This window comes from Ochotona curzoniae, unplaced genomic scaffold, assembly GCF_017591425.1.
Source record: "Ochotona curzoniae isolate NIBS_2020 unplaced genomic scaffold, NIBS_Ocur_1.0 scaffold_4506, whole genome shotgun sequence".
NCBI classification, from domain to species: domain Eukaryota; kingdom Metazoa; phylum Chordata; class Mammalia; order Lagomorpha; family Ochotonidae; genus Ochotona; species Ochotona curzoniae.
This window is the reverse complement of record NW_024467119.1, coordinates 74,882,322-74,909,728: the sequence shown is the minus strand read 5'-3', so window position 1 is coordinate 74,909,728 and position 27,407 is coordinate 74,882,322. Positions and strand designations below refer to the sequence as shown.

General features: G+C 43.4%; 1 protein-coding gene across 2 annotated transcripts in view; it reads left to right on the top strand.

The window, feature by feature from the left end:
* NR3C2 (nuclear receptor subfamily 3 group C member 2) overlaps positions 1-24,948 on the top strand; it is a 328,981-nt gene extending 304,033 nt beyond the window's left edge. For both annotated transcript variants that reach the window (XM_040966563.1, XM_040966562.1), the window contains one exon: positions 22,254-24,948. In XM_040966563.1, coding sequence (XP_040822497.1) covers positions 22,254-22,409 — 156 coding nt within the window. In that variant the 3' untranslated portion in view covers positions 22,410-24,948. The remainder of the gene's footprint in view (positions 1-22,253) is intronic.
* Positions 24,949-27,407: the final 2,459 nt, after the last annotated feature.

The window sequence follows — 27,407 nt, the reverse complement described above, 5'->3', positions numbered from 1 at the left end:
GGTATTACCATTTCATATTCTACTGACACATATCCAGCCAGAACAAAGCAGAGCCACATACATTGTACATGTGTGCCCAAATAAGCTTCTTCCCTTCTGGCCTACATGGGAAGAAATTGGGGTTTTGAATTTGGTTTTTTAAAAAATTATTGATTATGGTTATACATGAATAACATACAATTTACCATTTCACCACTTTTAACTGTAGAATTGTTTATATTCCCATTTTATGCAAATGTATACACTACCACCCATCAACCCAGATAGAAACTCTGCCCATGAAATGCAAGCCTCTGTTCTCCTTCCCCTGCAACCATTGTGTTCCTTTCCGTCTCTGACCGCTCAAAGTGGTCACATATTAGTTGTTGTTCTATGTCTAGCTCATTTCACTCAGTATTCTCTCTCTCTCTTTCTCTTTCTCTCTTTAAAAATTTATTTGAAAAACAGTGATAGTGCAAGACACAGAAGGTTTTCCATTTGCTGGCTCACTTCCCAAATGGCCTCATTGGCCAGGGCTACGTCAAGCCAAAGCTAGGAACCCAGAAACACCTTCCCAGCCTCCTGCATGGATGGCAGCGGGTCCAAGCATGTGAACCATTTTCTGGTGCTGTCTCAGTAGCATTCGCAGGGAGCTAGAGACATGAAATGGCACTCCTATTTTGAATGCCAACATCATAGGCGGAAGTTTAACCCACTGTACTATAAAGCTTGCCCCCAGCATACTGTCTTTGAGGTCCATTCATAGCATAATATGTACCAGGATTTGTTGGCTTTGGAAGGGTGAGTTGTGGTGTTTGTGTGTGAATACCCCATGTTCTGTATCCACTCATCTCCTATGGATATTTGCGTTGATTCCACTGTTTGGTTATTGTAAATAATGCTGCTGTGGACATTGGCATGTGAATACTTGTTCAAGTCTTTGTTTTCAGTTATTTGTGGCATGTTCCTGCTACTAGAACAGTGGATCACATAATTCTGTTTCATTGTTTGAAGCGCTCTGCCATACTATCTCCAACAACGCCGCACCGTGTTACATTCCCATTGGCAGCACATGAGAGTGAGTTCTGATCTCGGTGCACCCTTGCCAACACTTGTGAGTTTCTGTTTTTTGACAGCTGCCCCTCTAATGGATGTGAAGTGCTCTCTCACTGAGTTTTTCTTTTTGATTTGCATTTTCCTGATGACTGGTGATGCTAGGCGTCATCTGGTAATGTGCTTTTTGGATGTTTGTGTGTTTTTCTTTGAAGAAATAGGTATTCAAGTCCTTGACCGTTTTTAACCTGCTTGGTTTTTATTGTTGGAGTTCCTTACATATCCTGAACATTCGCACCCTATCAGATCTATGATTTGAAAATGTTTCCTTCCGTTCTATGGGTTGCTTTTCACTCTTAAAAATGTCCTTTGATGCCCAGAAGTTTTTAGTCTTAATGCGGTATAATTTATCTATCTTTTTCCTTTGTTGCCTGTACCTTTGGTGTCACATCCAAAAATAAACCTAAACCTGTTTTGTTTTGAATGGAGGCCAAACTCCTTATATAATCACTGCAGGTCATTTTCCAGTGTTTGCAAGGCTATTTCTGGAACACCTGGACTGAGCAGTCACTAGCCACTCAATATCCAGTGAAACTCTTAGAAAACTGATGGTTCAATCGATGTCTCCCCTAATCCCTTCTATAGAACTGGCCAAGACTTTGATCTTTGAAAATAGAACTTCAAATTTCCCTCAATGCTTATTGCAGGTAAAAACTAGATCCTTTACTCAAAGATTTATTTATTTGAAAGTCCGAGTTAAACAGAAAGACAAAGAGGGAAGAAAGAAGAGAGAAAGAGGGAGGAAGGGAGATCTTTCATCCACTGGCTCATTCCTCAAATGACAGGACAGCTAGAACTGGCCAGCCAATGCCAGGAGACAGACTCCTTCCAGGTCTCCCATGTGGGTGGCAGAGACCCAAGCTCTTGGGACATCATCACTGCTTTACCCCGGTCCTTAGCCAGGAGCTAGATCAGAAGTGCAATAGCTAGAACTTCAACCAGCCGTATGGGATGCTGGCACAGCAGGCTGTGCCTTTACCTGTTATGCCATAATGCTAACCCCAAAAGCTGTGTCTTGATTAGTGAACACTCTAGAAAGTGACATAGGAGGAATGAGCACATTATTGAGATCATAAGGGACCTGCCTTTACAGATACTCTGTATCCAGGCTCCCTCAACCAAAATGACCATATTTCCTCATAACAGCAGAGTGTGGCAGAAGTGAGCCCCTCCCTGCAAAGTATTCCCAGAAATTTCTGCTTGCAGTGGGAACAGGACATAGGGAATGGCTGCCAGCCTGCCATGGGCCATGACTCATTGAAGATGGAAGGACAAAAGCATGGATATAGCCTAATGGACTCATCTGCAGAGCAAGCCAAGTGCCATCAACCATCCTGTGACCTTGCCAGGCATCTCTGCTGCCCTAACAGCTGTGGTCCATCAGGCTGGGTAAAGTTTATGGGTGCCCACTAAATTCCTCATGATCCCCACAGATGCATTTTTGTGCAAAGAAGAGAATGCACAAGTTTTTCTCTGATTTCGATGAATGCAGAATTCTCATTGCTTGCAGTTTGGCCTGGAATTTGCCAGGAAAGCATATTGAGACTAGAGTGCACACGAGGCCATGCTATCCTTGCAATGAAGGCATCTGTGCTGATAGGTCACGGGGGGAGAGTTTTTTTCCCCATACCATGACCACCTTCCTCACTCCATGTCCAGCCACAGTGATCCACAGTGGGGTGTACACAGCACCAATGGCATGGAAAGCATATAAAGTCCCATTAAAATTTAGCATAAAGGAAAGCATTCAGCTGAGCAGATAAGATGCTTTCATCCCATATCACGGAGCCTAGGTTCAAGTGCCAGTACCAGTCCCAATTCCAGCTTCCTCTTAATGCATACCCTGGCAAACAGCAAGTGACAGCTCCAGTGCTTGGGTTCCTGACAGCAGGGGACTTTCACTGAGTCCCTGCCTCCCTGCTTCAGCCTGGCCAGTTCCTGTGGCTGTAGGCATCTGGAGAGTGAACAAGCACATGGGAACTCAAATTTTCCCATCTCTGTCTCCATCAGAGAGTTGAGGAGTGGAGGGAGTATGTGGATAGCTATCTGTGCATGCTCAACTATCTACCAATAAAAAGTAAAACCAAACCTGGCATACGCACACTGAAGAAAAAGTGAAGTCCCAGGGAGAGAGAGGAGAGTTGCATACATTATGCTTCGCTTTACTTAGTGTCATTAAAATAAAAATGTTCACTTGAATTACCTGGGTTCTGTTCTGCTTTACTGATTACAAGCAGCAACATGCTGGCCCCTCAAAGTACTGCTTAAATAATTCATGCCAAGCCCCTTAGAGTGTGCACTCCGTCACAAAGGCCCAGGAACAAGAAGCCAGGCCACAACACCTTAGGATCTACTGCACAGCAGTGACATCAGAGGGTCTTTTGTGCGGAGGCCTCTGTTTGCGTGCACCTGGGGCTGTGGGGAAGGACCTTCACTTCAAAGACCTTGTAGGCCACTGAAGGAGTTGCAACATAAGTAAGAAAAGCTGGAATGCCAGGAGAAATGAACAACAGGCCTAAAGAAAAAGGCTGTCTCTGGACTCCAGGGCTAATTGTCAGTGACACTAAAACGGAAAGCAGTGTCACCTGAGACATGCAATTCTCGAAGCAATTACGGTGGCGCTACCTTGGAGAGCACCAGGTTCCAGCATACAACTTTCCCTTATGCTAATACACACTCTGGGGGAGCTGGGTGCCTGACACTGAGGAGGGGACTTGGATTGAATTCCTGGCTCCTTGTGTCAGCCTCAGCCGAGCCCCAGCCGTGGTGGGCACTAACAGAGTGCGTCACATGGGTCTGCCTGTCTAACAAAAATGGCATCTATATGGTCCAACAAGAGCAAGGGTTCCTTCAGACTGACCTGAATGCAGGCTGCCCCAGGGAAGAGGGGCGGGGAAGGGGACAGGAAAGAAGGAGATCCCAGCGGGTGGAAAAGCCAGTATGGCCAAGACTCACAATGTTTGAAAAGAGTGACACGACAAGAATAAATTCAGCAACCAATGAAATGGCCCTGGAAATTTCTGAATTTGCGCTTGGATGGCTGTCTGTAGTCATGCTATACAAGGGATGGGTGTGTGTGTGTGTGTGTGTGTGTGTGTGTGTCCATCAAACTTATGGGCTAACATAATGCTTATACAGTTTTATAGAGTACAGTTGAGGAGATCAGGCCATTAGCATCTTCATTTCCAATGTTTTTTTTTTTTTTTTCAATGTGTGGTGCCTCCCAGCTGCTCTCTTCCAGATCTTCATGCAGTGTATGATCAATTGTCATGAACTGTTTGCCCCATGTCTGCGGGCTGTCCAACACCAGAACCCGTGACTCCTGATATGTGCAGGTTCCTGTTACCCACCTTCCCCCTAAAGCCTGCCTCTCAGAATCACTTTTCTAACATTGATATTTTCTTTTAGCTTCCGCAAATGAGGACATGGAGGATTTGTCTTTCTGTATCTGGCTTATTTTACTTAACATAAGGACCTGCAGTTCCATCCATTTTGCTTTCAATGTTAGGATTTTATTCTTTCTTATGGTTGAATAACATTCCACTGTGTAATGTACTACATTTTCTGTATCCATTTGTTCACTGATGAACCCTTAGATTGATTCCATGGCTACTGTGAATAGCGTGGCAATAGAGATGTAGGTAGCTCCTTGATAAGAAGACATAATTTCAGTTTTTAAGGAATCTCCACAGTGTCTTCATAATAACTATGCTAATTTGCATCCCCATTATTTATATAAGGATACCCTTTTCTTACATCCTCACCAGAATTTTCCGATGGTTTTCCTTAAATATTTTAGAGTGCTCTTAAATTTATAAGCCAAAAACTATGAAGCCATTGGAGGAGTTTCCATATATCCTCCGCTTCATTGACATATTAGTAATTTTGTCACAATTAATGAACAACACCAACTTCTACTTTTGAGGTAAAATTCATTATTCCTCACATCCCTTCCAGCCTCTGGGAATCAATATTGTGTGTTCAGATCAATCCTTTTTTATTATTATTATTTTTTCCACTCCCATGCAGGCTGCGTTTACCCTTCTGTGTCTAGCTTCTCACCATCAACAGTGTCCTCCAGTCGCATCTATGGGCTGCAGATGGCAGGATTTCCTTGTTTTATAGCTGAGGAGCATCCCACTGCATACATAGACATTTTCAGTCCACTCATGGGATGACAGACGCCTTGACTGATTTTCACATTCAGTCTGTTATACACAGTTCTCCTATAAGCCTGGTGGTTTTTATGTCTTGGGAGTAAACACCCAGTTGTGGGGTTGCTGGACCACTTGGCAGCTCCATTACTAGTTTTGTAAAGACAGTTCCATGCTCTTTTCCACAATAGCTGAGTTTCTTTGCATTCCTACCTACACTGTCAGTTCTCCTTTTCCCACATCCTCACTAGCATTTGTCACCATATTTTTTTATATCGGTACTTCTAACTGGAGTAAAATTTTTTTGATTTTTATTTGCATTTCACCCATGGCTAGGAATATATTTTTTCATATCTTTATTAGACATTTGTATTCTATCTCGAGAAAGGTCTATTCAGATTCTTTATCCATACTTCAATTTCCTGACTTTTAAAAACTTTACTCAAGAGGAAGAAAGATACAGAAATATTCATTCCAGTGGCTCATTCCCCAAGGCCTACAGCCACCAAAGCCCAAGAGCTGGGAACTCAGTGCAGATCTTCCACATGGGTGTTAGGGACTCATTAATTTGAGCCCTCCCCTGTTGCATTCCCAGGATGGATGCTGGAAAATCGGAGCCAGAGCTGGGAGTTTAACCCAGACACCCTGGTTTGTGAATATGGTCATGTTAACCAATAGGCTAAATGCTCACTGCAAACCACTTTGTGCATTTCTTCCTTGTGATGAATTCTTGTATGTTCTGGATATTATTTCTTTATTTGATGAGCAGTTTGCAAAAGTTTTCTCCCCTTCTGTCAGTTGTCTCTTTATCCTTGACTTTGAAGAAGCAAATTGGCCTGATGTAATTGCCCCTATATTTTGTTTTCGTGATTTCATAGTTTCAGGTTTCTCATTAAGGTTGTGATCAATTTTGAGTTGGTTTTCGTGTAGAGTGAGAAATGGCAAAAGATCAGATTTCAGTCTTATTCATGTCAGTATTCATGTATTGAAGATGCCGTTCTTTCTCCAGCACTGTCGTCAACAGGCAGACATGGCTATGTCTGTCTGTATGACAGTGCTCTGCTGTTCTGATTACTGTAACTGGGCAATTTGCCTGAAATGCTAGTATTCTGATCCCTCCTGCTTTGTTCTCCTCCCGCCCCTTGTTTCCCTTTGGATATTTAGGTTCTTTTATGTGTTCACTTGAAAAGGGTTTTTTTTCCTGATCCTTAAAACAGGTGTGATGGGAATATTTAACGTGTTTAGAGTACTATAGATATTTTAGCAATTCTTCCAATCATGAACCTGAAGAGATCTTCCTAATTTTGCAATGTCTTTTTCAGTTTCTTTCTATATTTTATAGTTTTCAGTATAGAGATATTTAACCTCATGGTTAAATTTTTTCCCACACTGGTTTATTGTGAATGTGACTAGGGTTAAGATTTCCTTTCCAGCAAGTCCTCGACTGGTGTATAAAAATGTTACTGATTTTTATATGTTGATTATGTTTATCAAATCTTTGTTAATTCCAATAATCTTTAGGTGTAATCTTTTACGATTTCTCTATTAGTAGAATTATTTTCTTTGCAACTACTAATACTTAAACTTTCTCCCTTCCTATTTTTATGTGCCTTATTATTTTCTCTTTCCCAATTGCTGTGGATAAGACTTCCAGTTAGCCTGGAATAAGAGTGGTAGGAGAGGACATCCTTGTCTTTATTCATATTAAAGGAAATGTTTTTAGCCGTCATCATTCACTGTGATGTTGGCTGCAGATTTCTCAGATGGTATTTACTGTTTGAAGTAAGAATGCTTTATACTTTAGTGCAGAGGTTTCTTTTTTATCATGAGTGGACATTGAAATTCATTGGATGTTTTCCTTATACCATGTGATATTTGTATGATTTTTATCTTTTACACTGTTGATATTGAACCATCCTTGCATTCCTGGGATAAACCCCATTGACCATAGTGACTGATATTTTTGATGTGTTGTTGAATTCTACGTTTATGAAGGAGATTGCTTCATAGTTTTCTATTTGTGTCCTTGTCTGGTTTTAGTATATGGTTTGAAGAATGGATGTAGGAGGGTCTCTACCGTTTAAATTTTTCTAATAGATTCAGAAGAATTGGCATAAGGTCTTTCTTAAAAGTTCTGGTAGAACTCAGTGAAGTCATTCAGACTTGAAAATTTCTCTGTTAGGAAATTTTGCAAGTGATTTGGTTTCATACATTAGTAATCCGTTCAGATTTCCTTTCTTACTGGCTAAATTTTTGTAGAATATGTGCATCTGGAACTTAATCATTTTCTTCTAAATTTTCCAATTTGTTGGTGTATTTTCTTCCAAATTTTCCAATTGGTTGTTGTTGTTTATATTATAGTCCAAAATAACTCAATCCTTTGTATTTAATAACACCTGTGATAACTTCTTTATCATCTACAATACCTTCTTTTTTTAAAAAAATGATTTATTTTATTTTTATTGGAAAGGCAGATACACAGAGAGGAAAGTCAGAGAGGAAGATCTTCCTCCTTCTGATGATTCACTCCCCAAGTGAGCACAACGGCTGATGCTATGCCGATCCAAAGCCAGGAGCCTCATCCAGGTCTCCCACGCAGGTGCAGGGTCCCAAAGCTTTGGGCCGTCCTCGACTGCTTTCCCGGGCCACAGGCAGGGAGCTGGAAGGGAAGCGGGGCTGCTGGAATTAGAACCAGTGCCCATATGGGATCCTGAGCGTGCAAGGCAAAGACCTTAACCACTGCGCCATTGTGCCGGGCCCTACAATTCCTTCTTTATCATCCATGATTTTATCTCAATCTTCTGTCATTTTTCTTAGTGTAGTTAAAGGCTTATCTTTTAAAAAATATTTATTTTTATCAGAAAGTCAGATTCACAGAAAGAAGATTCTTATATCCACTGGATAGCTCACCAACTGGCTGCAACAGCCAGAGCTGAGCTGAGCCAGAGCCAGGAGCCAGGAGCTTCTTTTGGGTCTTCCATGTCGATGCAGATCCCAAGACTTTGAGCCTTCCTATAATGCTTTCTCAGGCCACAAGCAAGGAGCTGGATAGGAAGTGGAGCAGCCAGGACACAAAATGACACCCAGATGGGAACCTGGTGCATACAAGGTGAGGATTTAGCCACTAGGCTATGGCGCCAGGCCCTAAAAGTTTATCCTTTTAAAGAACAATTCTATTCATCTTTTACATTGTTTTAGTATCCTGTCTATATTTCTTCTTTTGTTGTTCTGACCTTATTTATTTTGTTTTTTTTTAAAGATTTATTTTTATTATTTTTTTTATTGGAAAGGCAGATGTACAGAGAGGAGAGACAGAGAGGAAGATCTTCCTCCTTCCGATGATTCACTCCCCAAGTGAGCGCAACGGCCTGGTCGCTACTATGCCAATCTGAAGCCAGGAGACTCTTCCGGGTCTCCCACTCGGGTGCAGGGTCCCAAAGCTTTGGGCTGTCCTCGACTGCTTTCCTGGGCCACAGGCAGGGATCTGGATGGGAAGAGGGGCTGCTGGGATAGAACCGGCGCCCATATGGGATCCTGGGCGTGCAAGGTGAGGACCTTAACCACTGCGCCACCACGCCGGGCCCTATTTTGTTTTGATAATATTGGGTGTGATTTAATCTCATTTCTCTTTGAAATGCATCATTAGGATGTTTAAAATCTTTCCACTTTTTAGGGCCTGGCGCAATAGCCTAGTAGTTAAAGTCTGCCTTGCAAGTGCTGGGATCCCATATGGGCACCAGTTCATGTCTCAGCGGCTCCGCTTCCCATCTAGCTCCCTGACTGGCTTGGAAAAATAGTCCAGGGTGGCCTAAATCTCCCTACATCCATATGGGAGACCCAGAAGTGACTCCCAGCTCCTGGCTTTGGATCAACTCAGCTCTGACCGTTGCAGCCACTTGGGGAGTGAATCATCAGATGGAGAATTCCTTCCTGTCTCTCCTCTCTGTATTATCTAACTTTGCAATACAAATAATAAAATAAAAACAAATCCTTCCACTTTTAAAAAATGTAGATGCTTACTGTCTTCGCGCAAACCAGGACTGAGAAGTTTATACTTGATATGTTTTGGTATACTTTTTCCATTTTTGTCTCAAGAAAAAATTGTAGTTACCTTTTGATTTTTTCAGGGTCCATTTATTCATTCAGTAGTATGTCATTCAGTCTCCATACATTTTTTTTTGTTTAAGTTTTATTTTTTTATTCAAAAAGCAGAGAGATGGAGAGGGGTACCACCTACCGGTTCACTTCCGCAGTACCAGCAACAGCCCTTGATGTTCCAGCCTCAAGCTGGGAACGCAAAGTCCCTGCGGCCCAACCACGTGACTGTCACCTGCTGCTTCCACCGTTGCATTGATGGGAAGCTGCAGCAGGCAGGGAGCCATGAGCCAAGCCCAGGCACTCTAGTACGGGCTAAGTGGGGTCTTAATTGTTAAGTAGAGTCTTGATTGCTAGGTCAAATACCCACCCCTCCATATTTTTATAATTGTTAAGGTTTCATTTGTTCATTTCTAGTTTTAATTCCACTGTAATCTGCAGATGAAATTAAACGTACACACCTGTTAGGTTCATTTATTCTGTGGGCGTATTTTAACAGAGATGTGTCTCGACTTCCTGCGTGGATCAAGTGTCCATTGTTGAAAGTAGCATACTTAAGTCTTCCACTGTTATTATAAGGAAGTCCTCCTGTAGATCTGATGTTTGTTTCATAAACTTAGAGACTACAACAGTAGGTGCGTTTGTATTTGTGATCATTATCCTCATTTAGTTGATGCATTGATTATTATTTAGTGACCTTGTATGTTTATTGTCTTGAATTCTTTTTGGGGGGCGAGGAGAGAATATAAGTATAGCTACTTCTGCTTGCTGTCAGTTTCTGTCTTCATGGAAACTTTCATTTTTAATCTCTGTGTGTGTGTTTGCTAGTGATTGCGGTTCCTGTGGTGGTAGAGGCATGGCTAGGTTTTCAATATCTGTTCTAAACTCTAAGAAATCCAACTGGTTCCTGTAGCACCAACCATATGTTTCTAAGCAGTGTCTTGGCACCCACCTACTAAGCAAGTAATTACCCTCTCCGTGTTATGCTGCTTGGGCTTGGAGCAGGAAGGAAGTGAGTTCAGTGGCAATCTGTTCTACAGTGCTCAGTCTTACCTAGAATCCTCAACCTTCTAAGACCAGTAGAGTCAAGAGCCACCATGCTTCCTGCTGCTGAAGTGGACTTGCAGCCCAAAGCTACATCCAGTCATTGGTGATACTGGCCAGAGTATAAGGCCAAATGACCGAGACCATGGGTCTCCACTGGAGTTGTATATGCAGACATTCACCTGGGAACAGGGACCATTAATCAACACAGCACTAAATCCCCAAATACAGTCTTGGGGATCAATTTGGTGCCCTTCTTCCCAGTAATTGGAGTATTGCTCCTTTTGTCTGTCCAAAGTTGGAGGACAGATGGTGAAGGCTACCTGTTGGCCAACCAGGCTGCCACTAAGCTGGGTTTCAGTGGAGTCTCAAAGCCAAACCAAATCCATGTGAGGCCAACATGTAAGTCTGTCCTACCAGTCAGACCTCCACAAGATCTCAAGTCTGAGTCTGCAATACTGGCCTGGGGATAGGGAATGTGGTCTCAATGCTGTTGGGGCTCCCTGCCCTAAGACTGGTGTTGTGCTTGATGGTAAAGCCCTGCGTTCACTTTTCTCCCTTACTCTAGAGTGGCTGGAGTTTTGCTCCACCATTTGCTGCAAGCTGGGATGCTAAAAGACAGAGTCCAAAGACTCAGTCTACTAGCACTTGCAATGGGGGCTGTGGGACTCTGTTTCAAGACTTCACATTTTTCTCCAAGGCAGGAAACGAGGTGTGTCCGAATGTTGTGCTACACTGAGTTGGGGAGAGATGATGCAGCAGTTTCTTTTTTTCTTTTTTTCTTCAATGTGCCGCTTTATTATTAGGGTAGCACCAGACATTGCAGTGTCTCACTTGGCTTTTTTAAAACTTTTTAAAAGTGTCTTGGTGCATGAACAACTCTTGAAAGCAATGTCTCTTTGGAGAGATAATCACCGAGGTCTCCTACTCAGCTTCCACTTTGTGCTGCTCTTCTGATTTGCTTAAAAAAAAAAAAAACTTTTTTAAAGGTAGGCTGCATTTATGTATTACAAGTTTTTTTTTCCCCTGAGATTGACTTATTTTTATTGCAAAATCAGATATACAGAGAGGAGGAGAGACAGAGAGGAACATCTTCTGTCCAATGATTCACTCCCCAAGCAGTCATAATGGCTGGAGCTGAGCCAATCTGAAACCAGGAGACAGAAGCCTCTTTCGGGTCTCACACATGGGTGCAGGGTCCCAAGGCTTTGGGCCATGCTTATCTGCTTTCCCAGGTCACAAGCAGGGAGCTGGATGGGAAGCTGGGCCGCCAGGATTAGAATCAGCATCCATATGGAATCCCAATGTGTTCAAGGCAAAGACTTTAGCAGGTAGGCTGCTGTGCTGGGCCCCTGATTTGCTTTTAAAGATAGCCCTTGGCAGGGTTTGGCTTTACCCCCAACCGAAACTGTGGCACATCCTGAGGAATTGACCCTTCTTTGGTCATTTCCAATTTTGCAAATTCATGTAGGTCCTCAACCACCTATGCCCCTTTAGTGCTGCACTTTGACTTCCACAATGCCTTCTGTCACCTCCAGGGTGTGATTTCTGCCTGTCCTGCCTCTGCCCACTTGCTGTATCTGGGGCAGTGCTCAGTCCTGCATTGATGGTGGCTAGAAATGGCTGCCAAGGAGGACACATGCATTATACCGTTTGTACTCTGGGTTCCTGACTCAAGCAAGGACAATACGTGCTATATTCTTCAGTGTGTACCTGAGCGCTAGACCAGGCTGGCATCTACTAGACACCCATGTGAATGTGTAGGGTGACTGTGTGGCTCCTAGCTGATCAGCATCTGTGCTAACGCAGGTGTGCCAAGGATGACTGTCAACCCACCTTTAGGTCTGGTCCCCACACCTCAAGATCTAACCTTCATACACCTGCAACCTTTTCTTTCTTTCTGTTGTTTTCCTTTATCTGGATACATAAAAATGATATTTGTATGGTGCCATGTGATATCTCAGTATTTGTATCCATGGCGTGATGTTCAAATTAGGGTAAATTTATCTACTTAAAAATACTTATTTTTGGTGAAAACCTTGAAAATTTTCTCTCATAGCTTTTAAGAATATATATACAATAGCGAAGCAGTTTACAATGCAACTAAAACGAGAACTCCCAAGTACAACTCTTGCCTACTAACCAACCTTTCTACACCCCTCCTTCCTCTCGCTCTTCCCTCCCTCTGCCAACTGCTATTCTGCTCTCACCTCCTCTGAGATCAACTTTAGTGAGGGAGATCATCTGATACAGTCTCGCTGTGCCTGGGTCATGTCACTTAGCGTGACAAGATTTTGTTTGATTTTCTCTCTTAATGTATTCCATTGTCTGTATGCAGCATTTTCTTAAAAACCATCATTAGTCAATGGACAATTAGGTTGATTCCATGTCTTGGCTATGACAGTGAAAACACAGCAGTACAGATGTCTCTTTTACAGATGGATTTCACTTCCTTTGGATATAAGCCCACCAGTTGGATTTCTGGGTTTCATGTACTTACATATTTTTTGAGGGACCCCCATATTGTTTCCATGATGGCTATTTAATTTATATTCTTACCACATCCTTGTTTGTACTTGTTATCTTTTGTCTTTCTTAATAATAGGCATTCTAATTGCAGTGAGGTGAAATCTCATTCTGGCTTTGATTTACATTTCCCTAATGATGAGTGATACTGAATTTTTTTTGCACATATCTGGTAGTTATTTGTATGTCTTCCTTTGGAAGATTTCTATTTAGATAATCATATTATTTGTTTTGCTGTTGAAGTCTTTGAGTTCCTTATATTTTTTGGTTATTAGCCCCTTGTCAGATGTATGACTTTTATGTTTCCCCCCAGTGGTTTTAAAATCTTTTTCATTTATGTAAAATGACCAAATTTCACCTTTTTCATGATAAAGATTTAGAAGCATGAGGATCTTTGTCCCTTGTGCCTCCTCCCTTCCTCCCTCCACCCACCTGCCAGTTATTACAATGGTATTTTCATTTGCTTTTCAGCCACAAGCTTAACATCCTAATTGGTAAAGATATAATGACACACAAAGAAAAAAAAATAAACCTGAACATTTTACTAGTAAAGGTATCGATGCAGGCTATGAACAGAAGTCCGGGATGTTAATCTCGCTTATAGAAATAGCATTTTTGGTACCCTGTGTATTCATTGTTACATATAAAATACATATTTGTCTTTCAGGGATTGGTTTATTTCACTAAACATAATGGTTTCCAGCTGGATCCATTTTGTTGCAAAAGACAAGATATCTTTGTTATAGCTGAGTAGTATCCTATAGTGTATACAGACGTTTTCTTTAGTCATCAGTTGATGGGCATTTGGGTTGGATTTATGTTTTAGCTATTGTAAGTCAAGCTGCTATAAACATGGGGGTACAGACAACTCTCTATTATGCAGATTTTATTTCAGTTGGATATATTACCAGGACTGAAATAGTTCTACTTTTAGCTATCAAGGAATCTCTATACTGTTTTCCGTAACAGCTTAACTGCTTTACATTCACACCAAGAGTAGGTCAAGGTACCTTTTCCTCCACACCCTCTCCAGCATTTCTTGTTCCCCGATTTTTGTATGATAGGCTATTCTCACTGGAGTGAGGTGAAACCTCATTGTGGTTTTTCATTTGTATTTCTCTGATGGCTGGAGATCCTGAGCACTTTTTTTCGTATGTCCATTAACCCTGTAAATTTTATCCCTTGAAATGTGTCTGTTCATATCCTTTGCAATTTGTTAACTGGATTGTTCTACAGTTGTGTTTCTGGAATTCTTTATTATTAATTGATATTTAGTCCTTTACCAGTTGTGTAGTTTGCAAATTTTTTTTTTTCTGATGGCTGCCTCTTTGCTTTAATGAGTTTCCTTTGCAATGAAGAGGCACCTTAACTTGTTGTAGTCTCATTTGTTTGTCTTCATTGCCTGTGCTTCTGTAGTCTTTTCCAAGAAGTCTGTGTAAGCATATGTCTTAGAATGCTCCTAAGATTTCCCATTATCAATATGATGGTATCATAGATTTAGATCATAGATCCATTTTGAGGTTTTTGTTTTGTTTTGTTTTAGTATATTGTGAAAAGTAGGAGTCTTATTTCTTACTTCTGCATTTGTAAATCCAATTTCCCAGAACAAGTTGTTGAAAAGACTGTTCTTTCTTCCAGGATTGAGTTGGGTTTGCTTGTCAAAAATTAGCTACAGATGTGTAGGTTCATTTGGGGGGTTTCTATTGTGTTCCATTGATCTTCATGTCTTTTTTTTGCCAGTACCAGTGTTTTGATGGTAACTAACATGTAGTACATCTTTAAGTTTTGTATTGTGATACTATCAGTTGTTTAAGATTGTTGTAGCTATGTAGGATCGCTTGTGTCTCCATATGAATTTTGGCATCATTTTTTCTAGATTTGAGATTACTATCATAGGCTTTTTGATTTGGATCACATCAACTCAGAGTTCTGATTAAATCAACCTACCAGGCCAACATGGCATATTTTTCCATGCTTTCATATCTTCTACTTATCTCTTTGCTTTGTAGTTTTTGTCAGAGATCCCTCATATCTTTGGTTAAGTTCATGCAAAAGTATTTGAATTTTCTGTAGCTATTATGAATGGAACTGATAACAAGTTCTTTCTCATCCATGGAATTGTTTGTGTATCCTAAGGCCAGTGATTTATATGTGTTCATTTTGTGCCCTGCAACTTTGCCAACCCCTCTTGTGAGTTCCAGTAGTCTTTTACTAGCCTTTTGGCTCTATATAAAGAATCATGTTATCTGCAAACTGGGCTTTACATCCTCCTTTGCAATTTGCATCTTTTTTTATCTCATTTGCTTGCCTCATAGCTCTGGGTAAAACTTCCAGGACTATAATGAATAACATTAGTGGTGAGAGTGGGTATCCTTCTCTGGTTCCAGATCTTAGTCGAAATGCCTCCAACTTTTCCCCATTCATTATGATGCTGGCATTAGATTTTTCAGCTATTTCCTTATATTATGTTGAGAAATGTTCCTTCTGTATCTAGTTTACCGAAAGTTTTGGTCATGGAGATGTTGTATCTTATTAAATTGTCTATTGAAATAATCATGGTTTCTTCTTCAGCTTGTTAATGTGGTATATCACATTCACCGATTTGCGTATGTTGAAGCTTCTCTGCTTACCAGGGGGTAAATCCCACAGGGTCCAGGTGAATGATTTTTCTGGTGGTGTTGGATTTGATTAGCTAGTATTTCATTAAGGAGTTTTACACCTATATTCATTAGGTATATTGGCCTGTAGTTTTTTTTTTGTTTGTTCTTTTCCTTTGTGATCATTTTCTGGTTTTCAATAAAATGATGCTGGCTGGCTGGCCTCATAGGAGTTTGAAAAGATCCTCTCCCTTTCAGCTGTTTTTGGTATATTGTGAAGAATTGAAGTTAGTTATTCTTGAAGGGTTTGGAAGAATTTAGCAGTGAGGCCATCTAGTCATGGACTTCTGTTTGCTGGGAGGGTCGTTACTATTGAATCAGCCTTTATCCTAGTTATTGGTCTATTTAGATTTCAAAGTCCTCATGACACAATCTAGGTACATTGTATGTGTTCAGAAATGTATCCATTTATTCTAAATTTTCCAGTTCTTTTCCAAAAATTTGCTCTTTAACTCATTAACCTTAAATATCATTTTGTTTTTCTCTATTTCTTTTGTTATGCTATTTGTGGTTTGCTGTTTTCTAGATCCTTGAAATGCATTAACAGTTCATTTATTTGATGCCTTTCTGATATCGTGACATAAGCCCTTCACATTGCTGTGAACTTCCTCTTGGCACTGCTTTTGCCATATTTCATCTTTTTTTTTTTACATGTTTACATAGTCAATCAGGGTGGGAAAGATCTAGGGTTAGGGAGAAGTAGACCTGATCATTGTTCCCAAGCTTTCTATTTCTTCTTCCCCATTCTGGGGCACCATGGCACATATTCTAAAGGTTCTGCCTGGGTGGATGTCATAGTTTCAAAATGTTGTGGATCTCACTGATCTGTGGATGAGGAATCCCTTCCAATGTCCATTGGCTGACACCACTGACATTAGTCTCCAATTGCCCAGATATTTGCTGTCATCGTTTGGTTGGATTAGTCATTCATGTGTTCTGTTCTCCATTCTCTGCAATGATTATCAGATGTCCTCCATATGCAACATGGTCTGCTATTCAGTATTCCACTCTCTACACTGAGTATCACCAGTTCTTCTAGGTGAACTCATGGACCTGAGCCAGACAAGCTGGGCCATGCTGGACCCTCTACCCCTGGGGCTCATGGATCCCTAGGTAGACCCAAGGACCTGGGCCAGGAGACCCCGGGGCTCATGTACCAGCCCTCATCACATAGGCAGGCTCAGTGATCTGGACCAGGAGACCCATTTGGGTCTCTACCTTGGGGTTCATGCATCCAGTACCCACCTCAGTGCAGGCCAAGGGGCCCTGCATCCCTGGGGCTCATGGATCTGATGCTCACCTCCTCTGGATTGACATGGATCATCTTCCCTTGGCATCCATCAATGTGGTGCTTCAGCAGCCCCCAGTCCTAGCTTGAGGGTGAACTGGCTGGTGATGCAGCCTGACTCAGCTCGTCCTGCATCCCATCCTGGTTCTAGGTTCTGTTAGATGTTAGCCCACCTCCTGACCTGACCCACATGTACACTGGCAGATACTATAACCTAGTCTGGTTTCGGCTGCCAATTGCCTTGGTTCTTGTGCTTACCTATAGGGACTGCAATCTGACAAAGGAATTCACCAAGCTCCTCTATCTGGTATCCTCCCAGTGGCAGATCTTGCGTGTGTCAGTAGGTCCCTGACCCAATCAGCCCATGTTCTTACTGTTGGGTGTTGCAACCCATCCATACCTGGTCCATTCCCAGATATAACTCACATGGTTCAGCGGGAGCCGAAATCTAGTCCAGCCCATTCTACACCCTACCTTGACTCTCACGAGTACTAGTGGGTGCTGCAGTCTAGCCCAGTCTGGCCCTCCCCAGACCCTGACCAGGCCAAGGGAGATTGTAGCAACAATGCACCGATTTTGGATCTCAATTCCAGCCCAGCTGGGGCATCACCTTAACTCCCCAACCAGGCCTATTCCCAGCCACGGGTCTTGCACGTGCTAACGAGGATTATTGTTCTACATGAGTGAGCCCACAAATTCCCCCTGCAGATTCTAACCCCCAACTTGATTCACTCATGTTTGTCAGATTCATGGCCCAGTCTCACAGTACCTGTCCCTTTGTCTGCTGTTCTCTGGTGGGTTCCATGTTGCAGCCCTTGAAGTAGAGTGGCCTTGTCCTTGGAAGTTCTGGAGAAGTCATTCCTCATAGCCATGAACCCTAAGGTGCCTGCTCATCCCTACCTGTGCCATCTCCCAGACTTCCTGGGACCCCACACCCCCAAGTTCCCAGAGCACATAGCCAGGTGGCCCACTGGCTTGGCCCAGCAGCATTAGCGCCTGGGCCAGATTCCCCCAGCCACATGGCTGGGAGATTGACATCTGTGCCTCTGTCCAGACTCACCTGGTTTCATTATTTCTTAACTAGTTATTTCTTTTGTTATACTAATTTTTGTTTTGGTTTGCTGTTTTCTCGATCCTTGAAATGCATTAATGGTTCATTTATTGATACCTTTCTGATATCTTAACATAGTCACTTGACTTTGCTATGAACTTCCCTCTTGGCACTGCTATTGCCATATTTCATGTTTTAATACATTGTGCTGTCACCCTTTCTGGAATTTTTAAATTTCCATTTTGGATTTCTTCTGTGATTCACTATTCAGTTTCCTTGTGTTTGTGTATTTTCTGGATTTGTTGGTTCACAGCTTCATTTCCTGGTGGTCCGAAAAGATATGTGGTATTATTTCAATGCTTTTGAATTTGTTGGGGTTTGCTTTATGACATATCATGTGGTATATTCTAGGGTAGGTTCCTTGAACCGATGAAAAGGATGTGTATTCTGCATCTATGTGATAAAATAACCTGTAAACATCAGCTCCATGTGGTCCATAGACAGGTTAACTTTTTTTGTTGTGTTTCTGGTCAGTCTGTCTCTTGATGATAGATGGGTGTTGAATTCCTCCATTATTACTGTACTGGAATATATATCCCCCTTAGATCAATCACCACTGTTTTAAATATCCAGATGCCCTTGTGTTGGGCACATATACATTAATTATAGACACTTCATGTTGAATTGAGATGCTAAGTCAGTAGGAAACAGACATGTTTTCCTTTTTTTTAAGATTTATTTTTTATTACAAAGTCAGATATACAGAGAGGAGAGAGAGGAAGATCTTCTGTCCGATGATTCACTCCCCAAGTGAGTGCAATGGCTGGTGCTGTGCCGATCCGAAGCCAGGAGCCAGGAACTTCCTCCAGATCTCCCGCACGGGTGCAGGGTCCGAAAACATTGGGCTGTCCTCAACTGTTTTCCCAGGCCAGAAGCAGGGAGCTGGATGGGAAGTGGAGTTGCTGGGATTAGAACTGGCAACTGTATGGGATCCTGGCGTGTTCAAGGCGAGGACTTTACCTGCTAGGCCACATCGCTGGGCCCCAGACCTGTTTTCTTGACAAAACCAGTGAAATATGTTCCTTGTTTAGGTTTAAGCATTGGCTGGTAGAGCACTTGATGCACACTTATTTAAACCAAGGCATGTGCTGAGGCCATGGCTCTCAGTGTGCTCTGAGAAACTAGTATAGAAGACACTGACAGCTGATGCAGGCGTCCACCAAAATGGCGCTATCTGCCCACTAGTCTGGATGTTCAGAAGATGCGAGGCATGTATTCCTACCCTCTGGTGACCATGCTATCATCTCAGTTTCCTTCTGAGCAAGGGGTCTGTTTGGTCCACGTTTCTATATTAGGCAATGTCACCCACTACTCTGACAGCCTCCTCTCCTACCTGTTGCCAGTAGTGAATCTCCCCACTGTTGCCTAATTGCTTTGGCAAGGGTTCTATGTGCATCTTTTTTTTTTTCTCATATGGTATTTGGTCCTGTACTACTGAGCCACTTGCTTTAAGTATTTCCCAAGCACCAGACCTCTGTGGGTCTTGTGACCCATTGGCCAGGCAGGGAGAAGACTCCGGTGGATTAGTTAGCTCAGAGCAGACAAGCTCGTGGTCTCCTCTCTCACCAACAGGAAACACCAAATATCCATGCTCAGAGATGAGCCTCGAAAGGTTTGTAGCCTTGTCCCAGATTGGGGAGGCTTCCATGACAGCCAGCACTTTCTGGTGACTGCTGGGGTCCACTAGACACCTGGCTGTCCCTACAGGAAAGGGTAAAGCGCTCCCCTAGGAGTATTTGATTGACTCAGTGACACCTGTCCTCCTGGTGATTCAGTGTTCAAAGAAGGCTCTGCACCTGACTGCCAGGTCAGCTGTAAGGCTGCGCTGTATTCTGCAGGAGGCCTTGCCTTCTCAAGCTGGCCAAGGAGTAAACAAGAGGCCCTGGGTATCAGCTCATGACTGGGAACACGCTGCCTTCTCCATCTGCAGAACAGAGGTGGGCAGGAAATGCCATCCAAGGTTAATATGCACAGTTAGTGTCTGGGACACCTGTCCTCAGCTAACCTGCAAGGCAAACAGCAAGACCCTGGCCTAGCATGTTCTCCCAGGGAATGCCCAGTACTGAGGACAGGGACAGAGGCTGCCTCCCTCCTCTGCAGGTTCAAAGAGACATTCCAACTGCATCTGACCTGGGGGTTAGGAGCTGACTCACTTCTCATCAACAGTGCTCCAGCCAGAGTGGTGTGAACTCTCCCGGGTCCAATCCACTTGTCTTGGCTTCAGCATCACCTGATCTGCTGGCAGGCTTCACTCCCCTTGCTGCAGGGTCCATCATTTACCTCCAGGAAGTCAGCTGTCATAGGTTACAGTCATCATTCCTACCCCTGGCAGCCTTGACTGTGGTCATTATTTTCACTCCATAAAAGAGAATTGACACCCAGAGAGCTAGGCTTTGGTGTTCACTGCAGTTTCCCCAGAGCTGGGCACAGAGCAAGTACACAGTAGCTTGGATGAATGAGGAAGAGGAGTGGTGGATGGTAAAGGACCCTGTCTCTCTCTGCAACCTGGGAACAGGGAGCCTTTATCTGCAGATGTGAGCAAGGCCCCATGGGCAGTGTGCTCCTAAAGGAGGTTGATCCTGACTAGAAACTGGGATGTCTGTTCCTGGGTTAGGAGGCTGCAAGGGGAAGAAATGTCAGCTCTGGGGAGATCAGGGTGAACTTGGCTGCAGCACCATAGCAGGTGCTCAGGGCCTTGCTGACCTGCTGTTAGCACCACATCTGAAGGATCATGCCTCGGAGAGCCCTAGCTTTGACAGCCACTGGCCCGCCCTGGAAGAAATGATGCACTAGAAATGGGGTGACATGTTACAGAAACGTTGCTTCTGAAGAAGCCAATCAGAAACCAGAGCCCAGCCCTCATTTGGTAGAAGGGGAACCTGAGGCCCAGTTCTAAAAAAGATCATGCAAATGCTGTCCCTCAGCAGATGATGGCTCCTGGTGGAAGGGGCTTAGAGAAGTCCCAAAGTGGCTCTGTGCCAGTAGCACCACCCAGCATCACTGACACCTGACTGGCACCTGCTGCACTCTGGGTGAGGCCCCAGGCACTCCACCCGAGTCACCCATTCCATCTTTCCACCTGACACCAAGGCTAGGATACTTTACTGTCCCCATTCAGCCTCTGAGTAAGTTGGGCCTGGCATTTACGAGACATGTGTGTGAGTATGGTGATGAGCCAAATGGGCGGGGGCTCTGGGCTGATGTTTCCCTGGAATCCAGAGAGTGCAGAACAGGTACTGGGTCTCTATTCAGGGAAGCTGCACACTGAGGGGCCATGGTGCAGGCAGACACAGGGGTCCCGAGGTGACTCACCGCAGGGAGTTCTGTGGCTCCTGGTTTGCATAGGCATGTACCCAGTGACTTACTGTCTGACTCAGGTCAAGCCTGCTGAGTTTAAACAAACAAACAAAAAATTAGAAACCTCATGAGGAAGTTACAGGTGCAGTTTTCCCAGAATCACTTTAAACTAGAGGTTATCTGATGGCACGCAAGGTTAAACTTATCTTCTGCAATACAGTAAGAAATGACCAGCAGTTGTTTTTCCCATAATGGGATAAGGAATTAATTCAAGAAAAATGAGTGTGTTTCTTCTGCCATGAGCTATTATATATTCCTAAAAGTAGTAAGAGCACCCAGGAGTGGTGACCGCATTTCCTTTTTCTTTTTTTTTTGGTAACATAGAGCATCAGCAGTGGGCAGAAGAATGCCAATGGGTGGAGGACAGCCCAGAGCTGGTCCTGACATTTTCACTGTCTTAAAGTCAGCCTGAAAGAAGTGGCTAAAGAACCTCAGCTTAGAGCAGAAAGCCCAAGGTGGGGGCTAAGGATGGGGTCCAGGCAGCACAGAGGGCCCACCTGCCAAGGAGGCACCCTGTCCTGCTCTTCACCCACCCTGGACATAAGCCCTAAACTAGTATCACCCCTTGCCCACCTTACAGCTTGAGAAGGCTCCTGTCCAATACATTCAAGTACCAGATGCCCACAGGTGCCCCTGCCTCAGCCAGTTCACCTTTTTAGCAATGGAATTTGATGAAACTAGCCAGTTACCCCAGACCCCCAGAGCTGTTTCTACCCTCTGTTACCCCTGACATACTTACTTGACAGTGACAGAGCTCGTGGCCTAGTAGGTGACAAGGTGCCCTGAGCAGCCTTCACCCTGACAGGTGACTTAGTTTGGCCCGAGATGCTGTGTCCTGGTAGTAAGCTGAATGTTGCTCTCAGAGCTCATACTGTGGAGCCACCCGAGAGGCCTCCATGTCACGCCCTCTTTCTGCATCTGTGTTGCAGCTGGTGAGCGACTTGCTGGAGTTTTGTTTCTACACCTTCCGAGAGTCCCAGGCCCTGAAGGTGGAGTTCCCTGCCATGCTGGTGGAGATCATCAGCGACCAGCTGCCAAAGGTGGAGTCGGGCAACGCCAAGCCCCTGTACTTTCACAGGAAGTGACGGGGCATCTTATGAGAAGAACTTTGCCTTAAGTTTCTCCGCGTGATTCCTCACCTGTGAAGGACCCATGGAATCATCTTTTTCAGCGTGTGACGGTTGATTCACACCGTTCAGCAGTTTCTCAAGTTTAAAGTTGTGTCAAGGGTTTGGAGCGAGGAAAGCCATTTGATGTGGAGTTGGCACGTTCTGAGCAGCCTAAAGGATTCGCCCCCTCTCCAATCCCCAGTGCTTGGAAACCAGTTCCTGTTCCTCTGGATGAAAAGCCATATCTAGTCAATAACTCTGATTTTGATATTTTAACAGATGGGAGTTTTAACTATGCCATGTAGTTCCTGGTATCATTTGCTTGTTTTAAAAGGGTTTAAGGACTAACAGACTTTTTGAAGCTCACCCTTGGTTTGCACAGAAACGTAGAGTCAATATGGGGCATTAATATTCTTTTGTTATTAAAAATACACACAAAAAAGTATATACAGATTCCTGTTTGTGTGATAACAAAATGCGTGGCCTGGACTGGCGCCCCCTCCCACCCTGGGCCCAGTCTACTGTACCACCAACATACACTTGTTAGCGTCTGTTTATTATTTAATTAGTATGGATAAGATGTTAAAGCAAATGCCTTGGTTTCCATTTCTAGTATCTACTGTGTTGGCTTTACAAATAATTTTTGCAGTCTTTTGCTGTGCTGTACATTACTGTATGTATAAATTGTGAAGGACCTGAAATAAGGTATGAGGAACTTTTGTAAATGAGACACATACAAAAAAAGAAAAAAAAAACTTTAATGGTTAATAGGATGAATGGGAAAGTATTTTTGAAAGAATTCTATTTTGCTGGAGACTATTTAAGTACTATCTTTGTCTAAAAACAAGGTAAAAAAATTTTTTTGTAAAGTGAAATGTTCTGCATGCCTAATGAACCGTTTACAGTGTATTTAAGAAAGGGAAAGCTGTGCCTTTTTTAGCTTCATATCTAATTTACCATTTTACAGTCTCTGTTGTAAATAACCACACTGAAACCTCCTCGGTTTGTCTTGAAGCCTTTCTACCTTTTTCTGTACTTTCTGTTGGTTCTTGGTCTCCTGCTGGGGTGTCCCTGGGACTCTAGCTTGTCTTTCTGGCTTCTGCTTCATTCTACCATTGATCCATCCGGGAACAGCACTGCAGCGCCCCGCCCACAGCAGCTGGCAGGTGTCACCAGATGGCGCCCATGGGAGAGCAGCAGCTGCAGGAGAGTGAGGTGCCTCCGGGGGGCCAGCTGCCCATGGCCCCCAGAAGCAGTCAGCTCCGGGAGAGCGAGGCTAGGAACTCAGCTCAAAGAGAAACATTTCCTCCCATTTTACAAACTCTAATTTTCCCCTCTTGGGGAGGAAAAATTCCAGGCACTCCCTGTCTAAGCTCAGATCCTCACTTCTGACTTTCTGCGTTCCCAGACTCGGTCATGGGAACACATCTATATCTATAGATAACCCCAGGACACACTGGATGACCCACCGGGGCAAGGTGCAGTCAGAATGGCATGGAGACCAGAAGATAATGGGTTTTTAGATTTTTAAAAGGTAGGTTTTAAAAAATAAATTTTATACATTAAAAACAATTTTGGAAAAAAAATTACAGATCATGTAAGCAAGACAGTGGCACTAAAATTTTGTAATTCATTAATCTGTTCGGCACTGATGCAATGTATGGCTTTTCTCTTGCACCAAATCACAAACATGTATCTTTGGGGAAACTAACAATATGCACTAAAGAAACTACTTGGAGTAGAGGCCAAATTAATCTCTGAACTGTGATGGTAATCATGAGGTTCTAAAATGATACTCATGTTGTTTTCCAAAATCTAAAACCTGGAGAAGGCTGAGGCCAGGAGAAGCAGCGACAGAGCCTTACTTTTGCCAGGGTTCACCATGCAGGCAACATTACCTTGTCTTTCAAAAGATACCTGCCTTCCGCAAGGGGAAACCTGTGAAAGCTGCCCTGGGAGGGAGAGGGATTTTCTTACATCATTTGCAACTTCAGGAATTTAATTTCTAGGCAGATCTTCAGAGTCCACTGAACACGCACAGCAACAGGACAGCCTCACTCCGAAGGCATTATCTACATCGCATGCAGATGGGGATGCTCCTGGAAGAGAAATGGCTCAGGAGAGCAGCTTTCAGTTCAGACTTACTTTCTTTAGGCCATTGGGATCTGAGTGTAAGCAGGTGTGGGAGGGAGACGGTCTGCATCAACTTTCTATATTAACAAAGTTACTGGCTCTTTGTGTGTCTCCGGGTAACTCTGCTTGATGAAACAGCAAAGCCATATTCTAAATTCACTGTTGAATGCCTGTCCCAAGTCCAAACTGTCTGTCTGCTCTTATTTTTGTACCATATTGCTCTTACAGAATCTTGGTTTGGTACAATTCATAATTCACCAAAACTTCTTCATATAATTAAAAAAAGACACTAAAGTTAGTTTAAATGAAGTAATTTATATCTTTATGCAAAAACATGTCTGTCTTTGCAAAGGACTGTAAGCAGATTACAATAAATCCTTTACTTTAAACACTTGTTGCTTGGGTAGCAGTTCATTTGAAGGTTCAGATACACCTGGACTTCTATCACCTCTCAAATCTTGACGAGATGTGCCTCTGCCTACATCTGAGAAATAGGTGGCTGGTTTTTGCCATGTGAAAGTCCTGTGTTAGCCACACGTTAGCATTCCTCTGAGGATGTATCAGATCCATCTGCTTTTTACAGGAATTTGACTGCTATCATGGAGCTACTAAATACGTATGTAGCTCACTCAGCTTCTCAACCACATGAGCACTTGCACGTCAGATACACTGTGAGACTTACCTGAGTGGACCAAAGACGCCCATCTGACCTAGGAGTCCTTCATCCGCTGGGTGTCACTGTCCTTGTCCCCCAGGGCTGACAGCAGGTTCAGCTCGTGGTTGGCTGGGATCTCGCTCATCTTCCTTAGTTTTTGCTCCCAGATTCCAGTTAATGTGGGCAAGAAAGGAGTAATAAGTGATGATCAGTTCACTTGTAAATAGAAAACACTTTTAGTCTCCCACAAGATTAATTCAAGTGCATTTTTAATGTGTTACTGAACAGGTGACCATGTAGAATACTTGCTTTCAGGACAAGGAGACTATCTGATCATTAGCAAACACAACTTAGCTTTAATGCGTAAGTCCAACTATGGAACCCAGTTTGGCAGAACACAACCCTGCAAGAATATCTTGCACACATTAAAGTAAAAACAATCCTATACGTGCAGGCAATGTTGTGTACTAAAAGCTAAGACCCGTATCCTATTAGGAGGGAGGGCCTTGCAGAGAGAGCACCTGATGTGATGCCCAACCTGTCTTGGGAAGCAACTCCCTCCCTATGTGGCCCCACGGTTGTAGCTGGTGCCATGTCTGAGCTGAGGTGGCTTATTCCTAGGTCAAGCGTAAGTTTATTTCTACAAGTTTCTCAAACTACTCTCGGGCTGAAAAGAATTCCGCCCCACACTTAGGAATTAGCCAAGAACTGAGCTTCAGTGAAAGGCCATGTAATCTGTAATATCAAAAATGATGCCAGCAGATGTATAGAGAAGTAGTGATTTGCTGCTACCTGTTGAATGCCTCCAAGCAAATTAAACATGTCTTATCCCTTTATGTAAGTTAGTCCTAATGTCCTTTTTGAGGAACTGTGCAAATAGACAGTTTTAAGGTTTGCTTTTTCCAAAGGCAGAGCAAAAGATGCAGGGGAAGAGTGTCACAGGTCCATGTACGCACCATCACCCATGGCTTTCCCAGACTCATTAGCAAGGAGTTAAAATGGAAGTGAACCAGCTGAACCTCAAAATTAGCACTCTGATCTGGAATACCAGCATCACAGGTGGTGGTTTAACCCACTGCATCACAGAATTGGGCCCAGTGTACACACTTTGTATCTCTGACCTTTTGAGTCTCTAATTGCTAGTGCAGCAGTTTTCTTTGAAAAGGAAAGCTGCGTCCTAGGCACTAGACAAGACTGAGATCAGATCTCAGCATTCAGTATGAAACAAGACTACCCAAAGCAAAGTACAGCAGGCAGCAAGTTGGCTGCTGTTACCTAACAAACTACTCCCCCCATCTGGTGGCTTAGACTAAACCATTTCTTATTCTTCATGAGCTTCTTCATGTATCTGTGGTCAGCCTGCAGCTGTCTGGCCTTTTGTGGCTTTGGTCCAGATGCGCCCTTTCATTCTCCAGCAGGCCAGCTGGGGCTCCTTGTCATGGCAGAGGTGGAATTCTAATGGAAAGGTCTAACACTTTACAAGCTTCAGATAGCATCAAGATAACTCCTGTCCCACTGGCCATGGCAAGCGACAAGGTTAAGCTCATAGTCAACAGGGCTCCCTGAGCAGCGAATACACATGGATCCAGCTGTGACCAAACACTGGAATGATTAAATTCACATGCCACCAGCAGTTCTGCAGATACTATTTTGTACCACTGTGCGTGTTACCGGGACAATGGTTTCCAAGATTTCCATTGCCTGGAATCCCAATTTCTGTGGCTCTTTGGTTCTCCTTGGCCTGGATCTGCTCATCTCTCTGGGTCTGCATCTTGATTGCACTCACCCCATTCCACACATGTTCTCTTCATTGCTAAATCCTACAAGGAAGACCCTTGGACATGAACTCAAAGCCTGAGCCACTGACAGGAATCCCAGGAATATTTACTGCTCATATTCAAGGTATGGGTCTCTTTTTTTTTTTGGTGGGGGGGTCTTCTTTCCTCACAAGAGATCTACAAAGTATGCTCCAGAGCCAGCAGATTGAGTTATGTCTAGCCAGACACTAAAGCAGGACAAGGAGCCAGTTGGCCCCAACACATGATGGCCCAAGCCAGCTGAGGGGAAAGGGTGCAGAAAGCACCTGAGAACACCTCCACAAAGTTAGGAGCTTGAGGACACTCAGGAACAGTGACATCATCACACACAGGAGAGACCATGTGGGGCTCAAGAAGGTTCAAAAAGTC